This window comes from Peromyscus californicus, unplaced genomic scaffold, assembly GCF_007827085.1.
Source record: "Peromyscus californicus insignis strain IS unplaced genomic scaffold, ASM782708v3 Scaffold_14__1_contigs__length_90479793_seg_2, whole genome shotgun sequence".
Taxonomy (NCBI): domain Eukaryota; kingdom Metazoa; phylum Chordata; class Mammalia; order Rodentia; family Cricetidae; genus Peromyscus; species Peromyscus californicus.
The window spans coordinates 79,640,765-79,660,474 of NW_026294436.1; the positions used below are offsets into that span (position 1 = coordinate 79,640,765).

General features: G+C 47.0%; 1 protein-coding gene across 2 annotated transcripts in view; it reads left to right on the plus strand.

Annotated features, from left to right (window-relative positions):
* Nucleotides 1-19,710, plus strand: part of Plxna2 (plexin A2) — a 199,005-nt gene that overhangs the window by 7,109 nt on the left and 172,186 nt on the right. Inside the window, exons 1-2 of one of the 2 annotated variants that reach the window (XM_052738097.1) lie at nucleotides 12,404-12,528; nucleotides 18,318-19,581. In XM_052738097.1, coding sequence (XP_052594057.1) covers nucleotides 18,394-19,581 — 1,188 coding nt within the window. In that variant the 5' untranslated portion in view covers nucleotides 12,404-12,528; nucleotides 18,318-18,393. Of the gene's footprint in view, nucleotides 1-12,403; nucleotides 12,529-18,317; nucleotides 19,582-19,710 lie in introns of those variants that run through there. The other variant, XM_052738096.1, reaches the window with a different exon arrangement.

Genomic DNA, 19,710 nt, shown 5'->3' on the forward strand with positions numbered 1-19,710 from the left:
AGGAAGGGAAGGAAGGGTGTCGCTCAGAGCTTGTACCCTGTGTCTTTCACTGCATGGTAGATTCCTGGCAGAAACTGGTGGGTGCCTGAGAAATCCAGGGTCCTGTTAAGAGGGGCTATCTGACTACCTCTTAGTGTCATCTTTACCCTTCACCCCTCTCCCATGGGTTTTAGGCTAGCAGCCCTGGAGTTGTTTCTTATTAATCAGTTCCTACAGCACCGTTTTCCTGGAGCAAAAGTCTGGAGAGGTTTTCCTGTGGCATTCCTTCCCAATATCCTAGAGCTGGAGATGTGAACACTAGTGTGGTTCACTGGGAAATGTCACTGCTCATCCCTATTTCAATCTGAATGTCTAGAATCCTGAGATGAAGGCCAAGGAGGGCCAGCAGAGGGAAATTAAAAGGAGGCAGATGTCAACTCCCTTGAGGACTCTCATCCCATCATGGGAAATAGAACTCTTCCTGAACCTTAGGTAAGAGGATCTTGCAGTGGCGTGTCCCAGACTAGGAACAGGCCTGAGCTTCAAAAGACCTGAGAAGCCTTTGCAGTTATGCCCTGGAGCATCTGTGTGGCTATATGGATGGGTATCTTGAAGAGGGGCCTGATAATTGTGAAGAACCGCTGAAGTCCAGGCCTTGGACTGCAGCTGGCACCTTGGCCTCTTAGTTTTGACCCATTATAGCCCTGCCTGCCTGTGGAGACAGAGGACCAGCCTGCTGGCAAAGTAGCAAGGGGATGTTACAGCTTTGAAGTTGTTTCCTGCTTCTAAAAGTGAAAGGCCTCCACTGAGCTGGGTAAATATTACACTGGCCTCTGACCTCCCACCTTCCCTGCCTGTCCCCCATGTCTGCTTCCCCTTCCTCATATTTTGTCCCAAGTAACAAAAATACCTGAAGAAGAAGAGCCTAGTTTCTGAACTCCCTGGAAGACACTAGGATTCTAGACACTCAGATTGAAATAGGAATGAGCAGTGACATTTCCCAGTGAATCTTCAGCCTCAACCTGTCTGGAGGTTCTTAATTTGTCCTTTCACTGTCAGTGACAGAAACCTACAGCACCAGGCAACACCCCCAGGTTTCCTCAGAAGAATGAAGTACTTATCTGAGTGACCCAGTGTAGCAATCCTTCCAGGTTTCCAACTCAAGCTCTTATAGACTAATATAAACCACATGTATAGCTGGAAAGCCACCAGGAAGCCTCACATAGAGGGTGTGAGGCCTACTAAGAGCCAGACAGATGGCCGGGAAGAGTGTGGTATCACCTACAGCTCCTGCCACATAAGAGCAAAGGAAGAACAAAGGACTTCCCTTCACACTTTTTGCACCCTTCCTGAGGTTTTCTCACCTGATGACCTTCTCCATAATTCCATTTGTTCCCTTATAGCAGGAGGGAGATGAGAGCATGCCTGACACTCTGGTGAGCTGACTCCTCCCTCCTACCAAGCACCCCTGTCTCCCTCTGTGTTTGTGATAGGTTTTTTGTAATGTTCAAGAGCTTTCACTTGCCTGTGTTTCTAGAGCTAGGCAGAGGAAGATGGTGTTAAGGGAGTTAGAAAAAATGATGACTGCTGCCAACTGGAAACATTATTTTAAAAGTCTAGAGCAGACTGAAGCCAGGGATGTTTTCAATTCATTCACGTACCCCTCACCCCCAATTTTCTCTATTTATTTGGAATTTTTTGAAAAGGCAAGATCTTACTTAAAGAAAATGTGTGGGCTTAGAATATAAGATCTGGATACTCAGTGGAATCTGGAAAAAGCAAAATCCATTGGAGTCTTGGCAGTGAGGCCATAGACATTGTTTATGGTTGGCATTTAAATATGAGAGTTGAGATTTGAATTCTGACTTTGCTGTGTTTGGGGTTTTGATACCCTCAACTCTTAGGAGTAAAGAAGGACACTGTCTTAGAGCTAGTCAGTTGGCATTGTTCTGAGAGTCAACCTCCAGAAGAAGAAGGGCAAATGCCTGGCTGCAGTTAGGAGGTGCTGTCCCATACTGAAATAGTGTACACAGGACAAACACAATAAGAAAAGTGTTGGCAGGTCTAGGAGGCCCAGAAGCTTGGGTCTAATCCTTCACCTTTGCCCATCATTTGTAATGCCATGCAGCATACCTACAGGAAAGCATTACCAGTCTTCTCTTAGACCTGTGCACTGTCCCATGGCCTAGCTGGGCAAGAGCCTCATCCCATATTGGAGTATAAAACATGGGAAAGTGGCATTGAGAAGATATCCCTGCATGTTTGACATGACTACAAAGGCCTGCTTCAGAAGATGGGGACAGACATAACATGATGCCTCAATTCTCTTTACTAGACATTTTTAATGTATTAAAATAAACAGATGTGATGTGTAGAACACTTGGGAAGTATTTAAGTATTTGAAAATAGCTTTAATTTAACTTCAAATAACAGCTATGAAACCCAAGACCAAACAGAGCAGTAGATTGCCCTGTATCACACAGCAAGTCATTATTTACTGCACTCCAGTTGTCCCTTCCCACTAGACCTGCCTACCTGATCACTTCTTTCTCCAGCCTCTTGCTCCCATCCTGTACTCAGTGACATCCTCAACTCTATTCCTGGGTTTGGCTAGATACACGGCTCACGATGAGGCAGTATCCTCAAGAGAACTCACCACGCCTCTTTTCTGCCCATCTGCTGGCCTTTAACACACATCCACAGCTCCTACTGGCACTGAGCAGTATGGTGAGAAAGACTCCCCCTCTTTTCAATAGTTCCAACCAGCTTTCCTACATCCATCTCCAGTCTTGCTATTTGCACAGTCAATGGCTCTGGCAAGGCCAGGCGGCCTTTCCCTCCTGAGAGGCACTGTGGGCACTGTTTGTGTTTCAGTCTCTGTAGACTCAGCATTCACAACTTGAAGAGGCTGAGACAATGACCCCAGCAGCTGCCTGCAGATTGCTGGCTGGGAGGCACAAGCCAAGAGCTCTGACTTTCAGGGATCTGCCTGCAGAGGAGCAAGAGGCAGGGAGTGTCAGCTCTGTCTGGCCCTTAGAGATGGGGATGGATGGGGAATATAATCCAGATGACTGGTTCAGACCTCTGGCTTCTGCTACATACCCCCTACATTGTTGTCACAGTGTTCCCCTAACTGTGATGTGAAGCCTTGGGGGTAGGGAGCTAAGGGAAGTGGAGGCCCCTGACTGCTGGCTTGTGCACTGGAAGGGCCAAAACATTGATCCAGAGAAAAATGAAAGCTTCAGCAAGGATCTATCCAGATAGGAGAAACGTACTTTACTTGCAAGGAGTTTGAACATGGTACTGCCTAATTGAGTTTGATTGAACAAATGTTTACAGAATATGTGCCATAGGCTGATAGAAAGAAGGTAAGTCACCACTCTGGATCTTGAGGAGCTGACAGTGTTGTAGGAGAGAGTGTGTGCACACATACAATACAATTATAGATATTGTGGGAAAATAGAAGAGAGACATGAATCAGAGCCATCCAACCCAGGAAGAGGCCATCCATAGAGGACACGATCTGCATCATTTGGAGAAACCAAGCTACAGTTAAAAGATGATCAGGTCTCCAGTGATGAGTTGTTTTTAATGGATTAAAAAATAAATAGGTGTCATGTGTAGAATATTTGGGAAATGTTTCTGGGTGTGTGAAAGGCAGGATAGAATGGCAAGCTTGCTGATTGCTGAGTTCTCTACCCACTTCTGGCCCTGCAAGCAGGAGTCTGTTGTTTGCTGCTCATTAAATTAACTGGAGGAAAGGCTGTTGAAAAGAACAGGGCAGTTTCAGGTCCAAACAACTGATCCCCAGCTACATAACTCCCAAGTAAGTAGAGTTAGTTCTCACAACTTTGCCACCATAGCTGGCCTTAGAGCAGGGTGCTAGGAAAGCTGGACTGGGATTAACCCTGGTTTCCCCTGGAGCCAGAGTTCTACTAATCATGTTAAAATTAGCACTCTCTTGACATGCAGGGGCAGAACTGCTGAACTGAGGTTTGGTCAATTCTCAGCTAGCACAGGCTCTAACTTCTAATCATTGTCATAAACAAGACTGAAGCAGCTGCTCACTCCAGTCTATTATCAGCTTGGTTGGAGACAGAGAAATTTAAATGACAGTAAGATGCTTAGCAAAAAAACGAAAGTCAGTGTTAAAAATAAAGAAAACAAGACAGCTTGTTTCTTGTTGAAATAGAAGAGTTATTAAACAGCCTTGAATTAATCAGTGATCTGCCATGTCTGGGGATTGAAAAGCAGGATGTGGGGCTGAGAGCTAGGAGAGGTGAATGGGGAGAGAAGCCCCAGGGCAGCAGGCAGGAGCTGTTACAGTTTAGGCTGGCTGCAGAGACTTGGTCTTCAGAAAGGAGCTGGCAGCAGGTTTCCTGCCCACAGGGAAGGTCAGGCTGAGGAGGGGAATTTGGCACACTAGTCTCTGAGTGCATGCATTAGCACACTGGACTCTTTTCATCCACCAACACCCATGCAGCTCCTGGGATTGTCTATAGGCCCCAGCAACCCCAGCGCTCCTTCTCATCAGCTAGATCTGGGCCAAGTGGCATTTGATGGCTGGTCAGAAGCTCTCAGAGGTTCCCAAGAATTCAACTCAGTGACACCTTTTAAACCCAATCCTCATTCCCAAAGGATGGTAGCAAGGTATCTGTAGGTATGGTTGTCTGTGCTTTACCCCTGAAGCACCACCCCTAGTAGGCAGCAGGTAACTGCTAGGTACCTGTCCCCCCCCAACCCCCCGTGGGTGTGACTGAGATGGGGACCCCTTAAGACCTGTGATAAGTATGTGCTCGCTCTCTCTTGGCTACCTTGTGGTCTTGGATGCTGGTGCTGCAGATCAGCCATACAATTTGTAAATAATATAAGCCTCTATATGTTTACTTGGGTCTGAGTGGCTGCAGGACCACAAGTAAGAGAGATTCATCTGGACCTCGGGGATTGTGGTTGCGGGGAGGGCAGGCTCTCCAGAAAAAACCTTCGACTACAGGTATCCCCAACTCTGGACACAAAGCCCAGAGTCCAAGTCTTCATGCACACCTAGAACCTTAACCAAAACAGTTAACCTGTACTATCCCCAAGTCTTATTACCTGTGAAGTGGTGATGCTAAGGCCATTGGCCCTCACAGACTTACAGCATATGAGTGGGGTGATGTGTCTCAAGGAACAGCAATCACTTTGCAAAGTAGAGTTCCTTGGAGAAATGGAACAACTCATAAGAATAAAGGTTTTATTAAAGGGTTTGAATATGTCTGGGAGAGGGCTGACTTGCACACATGTGGAGTGAGGGAAGCGGCATCCATGCACAAGCATTGCCTGGGAATAATACACTGGATCTTGAGGCTGTCACGGCAGGGGCATTTTCTTTGCTCTTTGACCCTGGCACATTCTTTCTCTTCACCCTTAGCTCCCCATCCCTCAGGCTACCTCCTGGCTGTTTACCCTTTTCCAGGCTTCGCTCTCACACCCCATTCATCATCCTGGGCCTGATTCTCCTAGTCCTCACTAGGGAGTTCTTTTCATCCCTTGCAACCCCAAGTTCTCCCATGGCCCTAGACTTTGATATGTCTGTCTAGAAACGATAAGGCCTCAAAGGCATCCAAAGTATGTTTCCCTGTTCCCTCACCAAGAACTGATGGCACTGCAGATAGGGAAGGATCCTCCAGGTTGGGTACTTGTGTATTTTCGCACAGATGAGATCCTAAAAAAAGACAGACTTCTGCCAGGAATTCCACCCATCCCTCCATCTCCACTAATCACTTTTACCTAGCTTTATGTTACCTCCTCTGCTGGGTATATGAATGTGAACTTGTCTGCTACCTAAGACAGGCAGACTTGACAGTATCTGTTCTGCAAGAGCCAGAGCCTCAAAGGAAAAAATAATGGGAACTGAAGGTGAGAAGGAGCAGGCTGTATAATCAGCTTCCTTGGGAAAGAGTTGACTCCTTTTCTAAGGCTGGCTCTTGGTTCAGGAAAAAACACTGGGGAAGAGAGGCTGGGGAGATAGGATAAAAGAGGAATTTCTTTTATGTAATGAGCAAACACTGTGTGGAAGAGGTCAGGGAATGTGAGATCCTGCCTGGTGGGCTGTCTTTTCAGCTCCTCCTCTGCCTCCTTTCCGTCTTGACTTATTCAAAGGCCATGAGGATGTGAGGGTGACCCAGACATGGTACAACCAGAAGATTGTCAGCAGGGCAGAAAGGATAGGACCTGCAACATTGATTAAGTCCAAGAGAGTTAGTCTCCAAATCAAAGTGCTAGGTGATAACCTCTCACCCAGTCTGGAATGCAACATCTTGACCTTTAAGCAGCCACTGATGCCAATGGGATGGCGATATTTCTTCAAAAATACACAAAAAATAATAACTTGGAGCTGTCGAGTTTAAAAAACACCTCTTATCCTTGTCTCCTTGATTCTTACCTCTTATCTTTTTACAGAGAGTAAAGTAAGGTTCTCTTCCTCCAAAGGTTCATGGTGCAAGATAACCCAGTTAGAGAGAGTAAGATTTGAACACATCTGTCTCCAAAGACCATGCATTTTCTCTGCAGCAAGTACCACAGTGAGTTGCTGTAACTTCCTCATGGACATATTTTGTTCTGAACCTTCCTAGAGAACCTTCCCTTGACTGTTCTGCTCTTGATCACTTTGTGTGACCAACTTGCCATATTTTTATCAATATATGCTTCTTGTATTATTCTATAGCCTATAGCACTAGAGTTCCTTTGCCAAGACTTTTTGCACAAGCTAGTATGATCCATTCTTTCTCCTTCTCTCCCTTTTCTCCACTTAACCAGTGATTCTCATCCGTAAGTTCAAGGTGAACAACAGCTGGAATCCTGTCTAAACTGTTCACCTACTTCTCCATGAGCTCCAAATGATCAGTTATGACACATGTTTGAACCAAGCACAACAGATAGATCAAACCATTTCTGCAGGAAGACTATCAAGGATAGTGTCAGCTGAGAAAAACTGTTCATTTCCTTCTCTGCACTGTTCAGGATCACACTGAGTGCATTTCTGAGTGAAAGCTCCTGTGCATGCCTGTGTTGCAAAGCAGTCCAGCAAGTACCAGATATAAGTTCTGCCCTCAAAGAATGTCTATCCCACTGGAGAGACTGAATGTTGTCACACAGAAAGGAGTCAGTACTGTACTTTGATGGGTGTAGTAGGTGCTGAAACCAGAATTTCCCACTGTCTTTAGATGAGTGGAAGGGCTGTGAAAGGTGAATAGGGTGATACAGAATGTGGAGGGAGGTTTGGGAAGAGAGCTCCATAGAGAACAAACTGAGACAAGGGTTATAGGGATGCTGTTGGGAGTGAAATCACTCTCAGAGAGGTAGGCAGTAAAGGCTGGAGGAAAAAAAGGCCGGAGCAGCCAGCAGGAGGGGCAGGAACCTGAGCATCCAGGAGTTGAAGCCTTTCTAGGAAACAGTGGGGAGTTGTGCCAGGTATTTCCTCAGTGAATCCCTTACTTTGCCCATGTGCCTGGCAGCATGGTCCAAGAGCTCTGAGAGACAGGACCCCTTGTAGGATGTGTGAGCTTGGGTCTTAGATGCAGGTGGCTTTCAGTAGAGTCTGGCACAGAGGAAGGCCTGGGTGGTAATGATATGACTATTATACAAATAATATCCTGGAGAAGGCAATGCTGGGTTTTCAGGGATTGAAGCAACCCTTCTGGACTTTGGGGAGCCCTAGCTTCTGTATGTGGATGCTCTAAACCAGCAGTGATGGTGGCCACTGTTCCTAACATAAAGACAGACATTAGGAATGGAACAAGCTCCTTTTTCCTGGAATTCATTAGGCCTGAAGCCACCAAGGGCAGAAAGAATGGTCTGTGAGAAGAAGCAAAAAGTGCCTCACCTGGTCCTCTGGTGGGAAGCGGGTGGGAGGAAAAGTAGCAACATTGTCCTCTTAGAAGAAAAAGCTGTGGCAAACTTTGGGATCATAACTATGGGTCTTCTAGTCAAGTCAATAGAGAATGGGGTAGAGTATGAAGTGATAGCCAGGTACTCTCTCTGGCTTATTCTTTCCTGACCTTTTGTTTCTCTCTTCTCCTGCTGGTGTGGACTGAAATTATGTCATTCATTCTCTGAAAACATTATGTTTAATGGCAGCATAATATAGTATTATGTAGAATAACTACAATTTGTTTCATCATGAAAGTGGGAGATTTGTAACCCTGCTTTCCTGCCCCATTTCATTCTTCTAAGAGATGCAGACTTTCCCTATACAATAAAGAGGGGCAAGAAGAAAACTGTCTCTTACTCCCCACTAGAAAATATTGGGTTGCTCTGAACGGTGACTGCCTGTTCTCAAGCCTTTCACCACAGAACACTCCAGACTCTACCTGTAACTGAGGTACAGGTAATAAATGACCACTAAGGGTAAGTTTAAAGGGGACTGTGTAGTCTCAGATAAAATACTCACCAAGTTTTACTTAATGTTCTGGTGAGTTGTTTCTTTTGTTGTTGTTGTTGTTGTTGTTTTTCCCCAAGACTTGTGATAAGAGGGTTTGGCTGAAAAGTAAATTTTAGAAATGTAGTCCACTTGGAATTCTGGGGGAAACACATTGGCCCTGTGAAGTTGTGCCTCCCACCTAAGGATACCACCCAAAGTGCTCAGCCTGGTCAACTTGGCTTCTTTATCTGCTAACTGTGGACAGTCTACAAACCTAAGATGACAAGATTCCCAGTAGCAGGAAATATAGCTGGTGAATAATAAAGCAGTGGCCATTCTTCCTTCATTGGTCTTATTTCTGTGATCATCCTGTTCATGGCCCTTAGGATTTGATGTCTCCTAACATGAATTTGACCTAGCAAGAGCATCATCCCATGCTTACACTTTATTCCCTTTGGAAAGACCCTAGGAATTTCTCTTTCTGTGCTTTGACCTAGTAATACTTATGAGAGCATCAACTCACTGCTAAGATGACTTCCACAGGGGCCCACTTATGATCAAGGGAGCAGTAGACCACCTTTTCTGGTAACCCTTACTCCAGAGGATGGATGTACCCCCAGGATCAGCTTCCGAAGCCTCAGAACCTGCCCATGTATCCTGATTCTTTCCATCCAGCAAGAGATAGCCATAGCAAGACAGGCTTTTCCCTGTCCTTTCCCCAAAGGAGGTTGAAGAGGGCAGAGCCCCATGAAGGAGGGGGGGCAGGTTAGGTGGCAGGGAAGGCAGCTGCTTGAAATTGATTGCTCTTGTAGTTTAGTTAATACTATGTAGCTCTCTCAGCTCTGCCCTGGTGGCGACCTTTAGATAATAAAGGGAATTCTGGGAGATTTCTGACAGGCTCATGACATATGGAGCGGGTCTGCAAGGTCAGGCAGTGTATCTCCCTGCTCCTGGCCCCAGGGTAATGAATCTTGTTTTGACTTTGCAAAGCAAGCCCAGTCAGTACCCCAGAAAGAAACTGAACCCCCACCTTCCAATCCCACACCATCCCCTCAAATGAGTGCACATCTTGGGATCCTTCATAAGCCAGAGAGACAACTCAAACTTTTATAGCCTATGTGAGGAAAGGACAAACAGTGGATGTTTTGCTAAGGCCCCAGGAGAGCTGGTGTGGTTTCCAGGGCTCAGTCAGAACACTCAGAGAGACCTGGGAAAGAAAACATCAGAAAACCCTCCCTGGTGTCAGGGACAGTGGTCCTGGGTCAGGATCCACAGTGAGAAAGAACTGGAGTGGAAATGAATAGCAACCATCCCTGGGAGTCACAATGTCCCATCATGTTCTGAGGGCTGGCAAGTAACAGTAGCACTGTCTAGGTAGGAGTGGAGGATGGGAACAAGAGAGGCCCAAAGAGGAAAACCTACTCCAGCAAAAGAGCACAGATTAGCAAATCCTGGGGTTCATTCCAAACTCTGCTGCAGAGCAGTAGGTCTTCTGTGCACTGCTTAGGGCAGGTAGGAAGCAGGACATAGCTTGCTGCCCTCAGATCTCCAGAACACCTGTTCACAACTGTGTATCTCTGCATTTCCTGCTCCAATGGTAAACATCACACACACACACACACACACACACACACACACACACACACACACACACACACACCTTAAAAAATAAAGAGAATTCCTAAGCCAAGAAGTTCAAATCCATGACTCTTCCCTGCTATTGGTTAGCTCTATCTGCTGTAGCAAAGACTTCCAGGCTGGTGGGATCAATGACATATTTTAGGGCATTCTGAAGACTGAGAGAATCCAGCTTTCACAGGTGTTGCTCTCAAAGACTGTGAGGGAAAGTTCCAGGCCTCTCCTGTCAATCAGAGACAATGTCTTCTTACATATCTTTGAGTTATTTTTCCATGCATGCCTCTTTTTGTGTCTACATTCCCCTCTCCTCTTTTATAATTTATTTTTATTTTATGTGCATTGGTATTTTGCCTGCATGTATGTCTATGTGAGGGTGTTGGATCCCCTAGAACTGGAGTTGCAAGCAGTTGTGAGCTGCCATGTGGGTGCTGGGAATTGAACCCTGATCCTCTGGAACATCGGACAGTGATCTTTACTGCTGAGCCATCTCTCCAGCCCCCTACATTCCCATTTTAATGGACATACTGTTTGTATTGATTGGAACCCAACCTCTATCCTTTTATTGACCTAGTTAGTGAAGTAGAGATTCTTCATTCTTCATTTAGAAGTCTTTGATACTTTCTGAAGTTTTTTGAGGTTAGGACCTCAACATGGGAATATTGGCTGAAAAGACAATTGGACTTTAAGCCATTATCCCATCCTTCTGGCTTGAATTGAGTCCCCATGATGGTGCCTGGTTATTCAGCCTCTCTCCAGTGTCAGGGAAACACAGCTTGTAGAATCCAGGAGACTTTGAAAGACCAGAGCATAGGACACCATGCTGGACAGACAGCCCATTGTTGTTTCCTGCCTTGCCTCTGGTTTTTTGACTATGGAGACTAGATCTAGTTTAACCCCATCTTATAGAAAGTAAAGCTGAGGGTCCATCTTCCTATAGAGAAAGGGAAAGGCTGAGTAGTTACTACTACCCTCAATTTTTCTAGAAATACGCAAGAGGGCCTACAGTACCACTCAGACTACCTTCTTAGGGGATAGGAAGAAATCAGAGCCCTGATTTCCCCCTCTCCTCTCCTCCCTGCTCTGGGCCAGGGCTAGCCACTTAGCTTCGAATAACACTGGAGTCTCTGAGGAAAATGACATTCCAGTAATGAAGCACATGCAGCTGGTACAGCAGTGACATCTAAATTGTTCCTTTGGTCCTGTTATTTTCTATAGGAAATTCTCCCTCTTCCCTCCTCCCTCCCCCTCTGCCTTTAAATCTTGTGCATAAAATACGCTAATAACAATCTTGGTGTCTCTATGTGAGTGACAGCTGAAATAAGAAAAAGACTAATCGTACCTCCTGCAGTCCTGTCACTAGGAGATTCATTGAGCCTTCTCCCCACCCCATCACATTCCCTACCCCCTCCCCCATTCTCCCTTTCTCCATGGTCTTCTCAGTGAGAATCATAGCCATTTGAATAATAATATTATAGGCTCCATCAGGGTGACAGTAGGGGAAAAAAATCGGCTCAAACCCAAGATTATTCCTTCAATCTAATAATTATTTAAATACCAGATAACTTCTTTCAGTCTAATTGTGGCTTTTCAGCCATCAGTGTCCCCAGGGCAGTCATCCTCTTGCTCACCTTGTGCTACCAACATGCCTGGACTAGCTCTGAGGTTGGTGCTGGAATGTGAGCTTGGCCCACTATGAGGTAGGCCATCCTTCTGTCCTTCCATTGCACTAACCCCATTGTGCCAAGGGAAGATTGGGTAGAATGTATATCAAAATCTCTAGTTCATAAATTTCTTCCTCCTGGATTTTAATTCATTGAAACCTGAAGCCCAGTGAGGTCTTCTAACATCACAGGTCCAAACCCTTGCCTCTGGGTATCCCTTGACAGCCCTCTATGATACTCCACTTCAGAAACCACCACAATCTCTTCTGCAGTCTACCCTAGTGATGGGCTATCCCCCTTAATATCCTACCTCAGCTGGGTGTGGTGGCACACTCCTTTGATCACAGAGGCAGGTGGATCTCTATGAGTTCAAGGCCAGCCTGGTCTGGTCTATGTAGTGAGTTCCAGAATATTCAGAGCTATATAAAGAGACCCTCCATTAAAAAAAAAAAATCTTCAGTCCCTTCTGCTGCAGCTCTAACTCTGTTGGAAGAAGGAATTTTTTGTGCTGAGAGTAAATATGGCCCAGCTGTGGAATTATCTATAACCTAAAGAGGTGGGACACTGAGGATGTCAGAGCTCCCAAGACAGAAACTAGATGCCATTCCTGGGTGTGACTTTTACCAGGGCCTGACTAGGCTAGAGGAGGTCAGAGGAGGATATTGTCCAGGGCTGGACAGGGGCCATTCTAATCATATATTTTAGACTCTCTACCCCTCATCCTAGGCTTCTTGGGATCCATCCCCAGCACCAGCTCTTGGGCCAAGTCTAGCACAACATTCCCTTCTGCCATGTGCTGGATTCAACATTGGAAGATACCTTCTGTCTCCTAGACAGCACAGCCTCCAGGTAAAACAATATAACCAGCTCCCAGGACCCACTTCCAACATCGAGGGAAGAAATATTAACTTTGTGTTACAAGATAGTCTGTCCCTGACTGATTTTTGCATCATTCTGAACAACTAAATTCCTTTCTGTAGGGTTTGGTTGGGTTTTTGTTGTTGGTGGTTTTTTTTTAATGTGAAAACAGAGGTAAGTGGTAGATTAGAGTAACCTTAAAATGTCCTTTAATGCCCGCCCTGAAACAAAGCTTTCAAATCGAGCTGACTATAAAAGAGATCTAGAGAGAGAATAGATTATCCTCTGCCTTGGAAGAAGGAGGATGAGGGAGTCCCTGAGCCGCCAGATTTGTCCTGCACCATCTCTCCCCTTTGATCCTCTGGGTCCTGCTGGATACACCATCCAGTAGAGGACTGGTCAATATAGGCATCACTACTACTGTGGTGACAGAAAACACCATTACAATGATGACAGTGATGCAAAAGGGGAGCTCTATCAACACTGTGGTGGTGCTGGTGATTACAGTGGTGATGGTGATGGGTAGGGAGAAGATGGTGGAGCTCTGTCAGCACTGTGATGGTGCTGGTGGTTACAGTGTTGATGGTGATGGGTAGGGAGAAGATGGTGGAGCTCTGTCAGCACTGTGATGGTGCTGGTGGTTACAGTGTTGATGGTGATGGGTAAGGAGAAGATGGTGGAGCTCTGTCAGCACTGTGGTTACAGTGGTGATGGTGATGGGTAGGAAGAAGATGATGGAGCCCTGTCAGCACTGTGATGATGCTGGTGGTTACAGTGGTGATGGTGATGGGTAAGGAGAAGATGGTGGAGCTCTATCAGCACTGTGGTGGTGCTGGTGGTTACAGTGTTGATGGTGATGGGTAAGGAGAAGATGGTGGAGCTCTGTCAGCACTGTGGTGGTGCTGGTGGTTACAGTGGTAATGGTGATGGGTAGGGAGAAGATGGTGGAGCTCTGTCAGCACTGTGATGGTGCTGGTGGTTACAGTGTTGATGGTGATGGGTAAGGAGAAGATGGTGGAGCTCTGTCAGCACTGTGGTTACAGTGGTGATGGTGATGGGTAGGAAGAAGATGATGGAGCCCTGTCAACACTGTGATGATGCTGGTGGTTACAGTGGTGATGGTGATGGGTAGGGAGAAGATGGTGGAGCTCTGTCAGCACTGTGATGGTGGTGGTGATTACAGTGGTGATGGTGATGGGTAGGGAGAAGATGGTGGAGCTCTGTCAGCACTGTGATGGTGCTAGAGGTTTCGATGATGAAAATGATGGAGAAGCTGGGATGGTGGACTCTATCTGGGGTGGTGGAGCTCTATCAGCACCGTGATGACACTAGAGATGACATGACAATAACAGTGATGCGTGGTAGGATATGGAAGGCTGAGCTCTTTCATTACCATATGGTACTGTAGGTAACAGTGATGGCAATGGCAGCAGTGATGGAAAACACGGGGACAGTTAAGCTTTATCAATATTGCAGTGGTTCTGGAGGTGACTAGGGGTAACAATGACTGTGATAGCAAGGGTGTGTGGATGATGGAGCTCCATCAGTACTGCAGTGGTTCCAGAGGTGACAGTGATGACAGTGATGGAGAGAGTGGGAACAGTTAAGTCCTGTCAGTACCATGGTAATGCTGGAGGCTACAACAGGGATGGAGCAGGTGGAGATGGTGATACTACCCATGGGCCCTGTGACATGAGATCTAGCATGCACTTTGACTCTACCACAAAGTTCTATGCAATTCTAACTCCTACTGCCACCATTTCCTCTGAGGTAAGGGAGGTTAGTGACCTCATGGAGGTATATGCACCTAGACCTCCTGGGAAGGGCAATAATGGTGGGAGGAGGGAATCCTGCACTGAGCTGAGCTGGAAATGCCTCACTTTCACTTCCTTCCTGGATTGCTACTGACACTTATGCCAGCTGGTCAGGAAGGTATCAGATGCCTTAGGTGGCTGTCACCAGCACCTGCTGCCTGGATCCTAATCAGAAAGATGGTGTCATCAGACCTGCAAATAAAATATTTAGTGGCACCTGCTTTACCCAGAAGCAAGTGTGAACTCTACTTGGTATTACAATCTCCATGGGGAAGATGTTGGGGGAGGCTCGGTGGGTGACTCAGAAGTCTAGGACAATATGTCCCTGATGGAGAACTGGGGAAGGGAGAAGAAAACTGGTAGAAGAGAGAAGTCCCAGAATATGACAGCTGACTTCATGAACTAGACACAGAGAGATACTGTGATGGAAAGAGAGGCATTTTATTAAAAGAAAACTCTTGTTTGGCACTAGCAGAGAAAGTACTAACTGTACAGTGTCACAGGCTTCAGCCAAACTGAAGATGGAGTATCTGTTCTGAAACTGATCATATGGTAGAGGAAAGCAAGAAGCTGGAAATATCAGTTGGTAATAAAGGTTATGGCCTCCTGAGCACATGGTTGATGCTGTGCTGAGGGCTTGTGGCAGTGATGCAAATCCTGCATGGCAGGTCCCAGGGCTAAGCCCATTTCAGGTAGATGGAGAGAGAGCATCCCAGAGTGACTTTGTGCTCTGACCAGGTACACACAGCTGAAGCTCTGCTTAAAACCAAATATCTGGCTGGGCGGTGGTGGCGCACGCCTTTAATCCCAGCACTTGGGAGGCAGAGGCAGGCAGAGCTTTGTGAGTTCGAGGCCAGCCTGGTCTACAGAGAGAGATCCAGGAAAGGCGCAAAGCTACACAGAGGAACCCTGTCTCGAAAAAAACAAAACAAAACAACAACAACAACAAAAACACACCAACTATCTGAGTCTTTCATCCCAGCATTTAAGCATACCACACTCTGCTTCTCACAGGCACAAAGGTAGCTGCCCTCCTTACCCTGAGTTTACCTGGGTGGCCTGACCTTTGACCACTGAACCCGTTTTAGAGCATATCTTGGTTCCATCCATCTTGGCATATAAATCTGTGGCCCTCGAGATATCAAACCTTTCCATCCCTTACCTCAGGAGACAGTGTCTCCTCTGGACCCCAGTATCCAGTAGCAGCTGCTGGGGTGAGTAGCCTCTGGGCCTGGGGATGAATTTCCTGACTAGTCACCAGGATCATGCAGTGGAGGGGTACAAAGAAAACAGGCCTACTTCAGAGATGTGCTGGAAAAGCCTGTCAGCTACACAGGCAGTATAGAAGGAACTCTGTGGCTATTTAACCCAGACTCTAGGAACTGAAGGAGATGGGCCTCAAGGCCATTCCAGAAGGAGGAATCTTACAAACTGGCTAGTTATGACAGCTCAGGAAACAGACTCAGGAAAATGCTAGACCACTATACCCACTATAAAATTTGTGTGTGACAGACATTGGACCAGTATTCCTGAATTCTCTGTACTTCTTTCTGCTCTGTGACCTCAGGCCTTCTAATCACTAGCCCAGTTTTTCCACTCAGAATCCAGCTTTCAGCAGCCTCCCTGATGTCTTCAGAGAGGCTATGTTGAGACTTGTGCTATAATATGACAGAGAAAATTAGCCTGGGTCTATTCTTTTTCCCTATCACTAACCTTCCAAATAAGCTCTGCCACAGGGCCAGGGGGATCAACGTTCCACACATAATGCCCATCCATGGGAAAGAAAAACATCGAAGTCAGGGATTCCAGTGCCATTTCCCATCAGAGGCCTTTGTGATATTGTAACAGGTACCAGTGGTGAGGCTAAGAAGTTCCCCTGCAATACCGCACTGACTTCCATGACAGCCAGAGAGCTAGGTACTGCCATTATCTCATTCCAACAAACATGGAAATGGGACTTGATCAGGCTGACGTCCCAGATTTGTTCCTCAAGCCACTTACTACTGCACTATGTCATGGAGGAGGGAAGTAAGATGGCTGACGGTGTCTTCAGATGCTAGTCTCTACTCTCTGGACTCCTCCTGCTGTGCATGGGTCAGGCATGTATGTGGATGTGTGAAGTGGGAAGGCAGGAGCATGCAGTGCCACTGTGCTTCAGAGAGCACTTCTATCCTGCAAGCACCTATGCTTGCAATGGTGACAGGCAGCCTCATCTGCAAAGCTCGTCTTGAATGGACAATCTGTTCTCATGCTGTATCCTCCATCTAAAGCCGCTTGTGGTCGCAGGAGAGCCCACCTGTGGCTAGAGAAGACCATGCAGTGTGGCCTCCTGCAATTCCCCATTTAGCTGCAGAGTTTGAGGATTCTGTTATTTCCTTTCTGCAGCTCCTCTTGAGGAATTCACGTCCTGCTACCGGCCTCAGGACATAGCTAAAAATAACTTGCTTTTCAAACTGAAATCTGGGCGAGTTGGGAGCCTTTGCTTGTGAGGCCGGAAGGGCTGTGTTAGAGTAGCTAAGCTCAGCCCCAGCCTTGCGCTGCCCTTCCTCTTTCCAAGGAAGCCTGGGACCTCATGAATCACCTTCAGAACACCCATCAGAGGCCCCCTGGAGAAACGGAGTTAGGTTAGACCACCCTGGCACTGTGCTGACTGCAGACCTATGCTGCAGAGTGGAGGAACAGGAAAGAGAATCTCTAAATATACAGGGAAAAACTGGGTGGGGGTGGTGTCAGACTAGTTATAACCCAGTCCAGCCAGACTGGGGAGTTGAGGGAACAGGCAGGCAGGCCTCTGCTAAGCTACCTGGGAGCAAATTCTCTTCCTAGCTGGAGTGTTTCCATTCCTGTCGTCAGTGCACCCAGAGTTCTGTCAGTACTTGTCAACAAGGTTGCCCTGGCACTCTATTTAGCTTGAGAAAGGCTCTCTTAGCTAGATGGCTGCTGCCTCGTCTGGTGCAGCTTTTAAGTAACTGCTGTTCATCCTAAAAGTCATGGGAAGCGAGATTGTCCAGGGATGACTGGTTTCCTGACCTTGTCCCTTTGCCTGGGATCTCCCCATGCTGGTCTTAGTGGGTGTCCTCAGAGGTCCTTTCTGCTTACTGGACAGCTTCTTGGAATGCAGACAGGATCAAAGCATTCAAGAGTGGAGGCTGAACTTGAAGTACTGTGATCAAGGCCCAGGGCTAAACTCACAGATGATTGAACAGCCAGAATTCCCCAGCAGCGACCAGATAAAACTGACCCTCCTAATCCTCTTCCTCTACTGCTGCCCAAGTATTCCTCAACAGAGAAAAGAGCTTAGGGGTTCCTAGAACCCATCTATTCCTCTCTCATGAGGCAGGGGCTATGACTGTCTACAGAGGAATAGGTTCATCTACCATTTCAGGGGGCTTTTCAGGTTCTGGGATGGCAGGTTTAGGAATCCCGTCTTTTTTGAATAGCATACTTTCCATAAATCCCCTTCCCTCAGGGACAATGAGGAACACCACCAGAGGTGACCAGCACTTCTCCTTTCCTATGGATATCAGAGCATGAGAAGAAAGTATAGGATCCCAGGAGTGTGAGGTAAAGGGACTCTGAGATAAGATGAAATGTTATTGGCATATCATACTAGAATAAGGGGTCCTAAAGTGAGTATATGGGGAAGACATTTCAGCCCTGACATCAACACTGACTGAGTGAGTTTTAACCACTCTGAGAGATAAAATTGATGTCTTGAAATGGAGATGCTTTGTACAATGTAAATAAAACATACAAACAAAAGCGTATTATACAGCATAATGGCTAAAGACCAATGATAATGGGATTCTCTTAGCATCCCTCAGAGGGGAAAATATGTTAAAAATAGAAAAACTGAAATGTAGCAAAAGAGACTCATAGGGCCAGCTGGATTTGAGAATCCTGGTCAAGCAACACAGTTCATGTAGAACTTACTTTTAGTCTGACCCCTTACCTTGCGTTTTTCAGAACCATGTGAGAGCTGATCCAGAGAAGTGGAGTAGCACATAGAGGAGCTGTCCCAGCAAGCCTTGCCCCTCTCGGAATGGAGCAGAGGAGGTCCCAGCTGTGGGCCATGCAGGCTGACAACTTGTCTGTGGTACTGCTCTCAGTGGCCTGGCTGCTGCTAGCTCGTGGAACCACAGGTATTCCTCAGTTCAGCACTTTCCACTCTGAGAACCGTGACTGGACTTTCAACCATTTGACTGTACACAGAAGAACAGGGGCTGTGTATGTGGGGGCCATTAACCGTGTCTACAAGTTGACAGGCAACCTCACAATCCAGGTGGCTCACAAAACAGGGCCAGAAGAGGACAACAAGGCCTGCTACCCACCCCTTATTGTTCAGCCCTGCAGTGAGGTGCTCACACTCACCAACAATGTCAACAAACTACTGATCATCGACTACTCTGAGAATCGCCTGCTTGCCTGTGGCAGCCTCTACCAGGGTGTTTGCAAGCTCCTGCGGCTTGATGACCTCTTCATCCTGGTGGAGCCATCACACAAGAAGGAACACTATTTGTCCAGCGTTAATAAGACGGGCACCATGTATGGTGTGATTGTGCGCTCTGAGGGGGAGGATGGCAAACTTTTTATCGGCACTGCTGTGGATGGCAAGCAGGATTACTTCCCTACCTTGTCCAGCCGCAAGCTACCCCGTGACCCTGAGTCTTCAGCCATGCTAGACTATGAGCTTCACAGTGATTTTGTCTCCTCCCTCATCAAGATCCCCTCGGACACCCTAGCCCTGGTCTCCCACTTTGACATCTTCTACATCTATGGCTTTGCCAGTGGCGGTTTTGTCTACTTTCTCACTGTCCAGCCAGAGACCCCTGAGGGTGTGGCCATCAACTCAGCTGGAGACCTCTTTTATACCTCAAGAATCGTGCGTCTCTGCAAGGATGACCCCAAGTTCCACTCCTATGTGTCCCTTCCCTTTGGCTGCACACGTGCTGGGGTAGAATACCGCCTTCTGCAGGCAGCTTACCTTGCAAAGCCTGGGGAAGCTCTAGCTCAGGCCTTCAACATCAGCAGTGATGAAGATGTGCTATTTGCCATCTTCTCCAAGGGGCAGAAGCAGTACCACCACCCACCCGATGACTCTGCCCTCTGTGCCTTCCCCATCCGGGCCATCAACTTGCAGATCAAGGAGCGGTTGCAGTCCTGCTACCATGGAGAGGGCAACTTGGAGCTCAACTGGCTGCTAGGAAAGGATGTGCAGTGTACCAAGGCGGTAAGGAACCTCCATGTATTTTGCTCCTGATTTCTCTGTACCCTTGTACACTCAGCTTCTGGGCCAGTAAGAGCCTGGGAGAAGAATGGGTTTTAGGCAATCAGGTGATGACTACCAACTGCAGAGTCT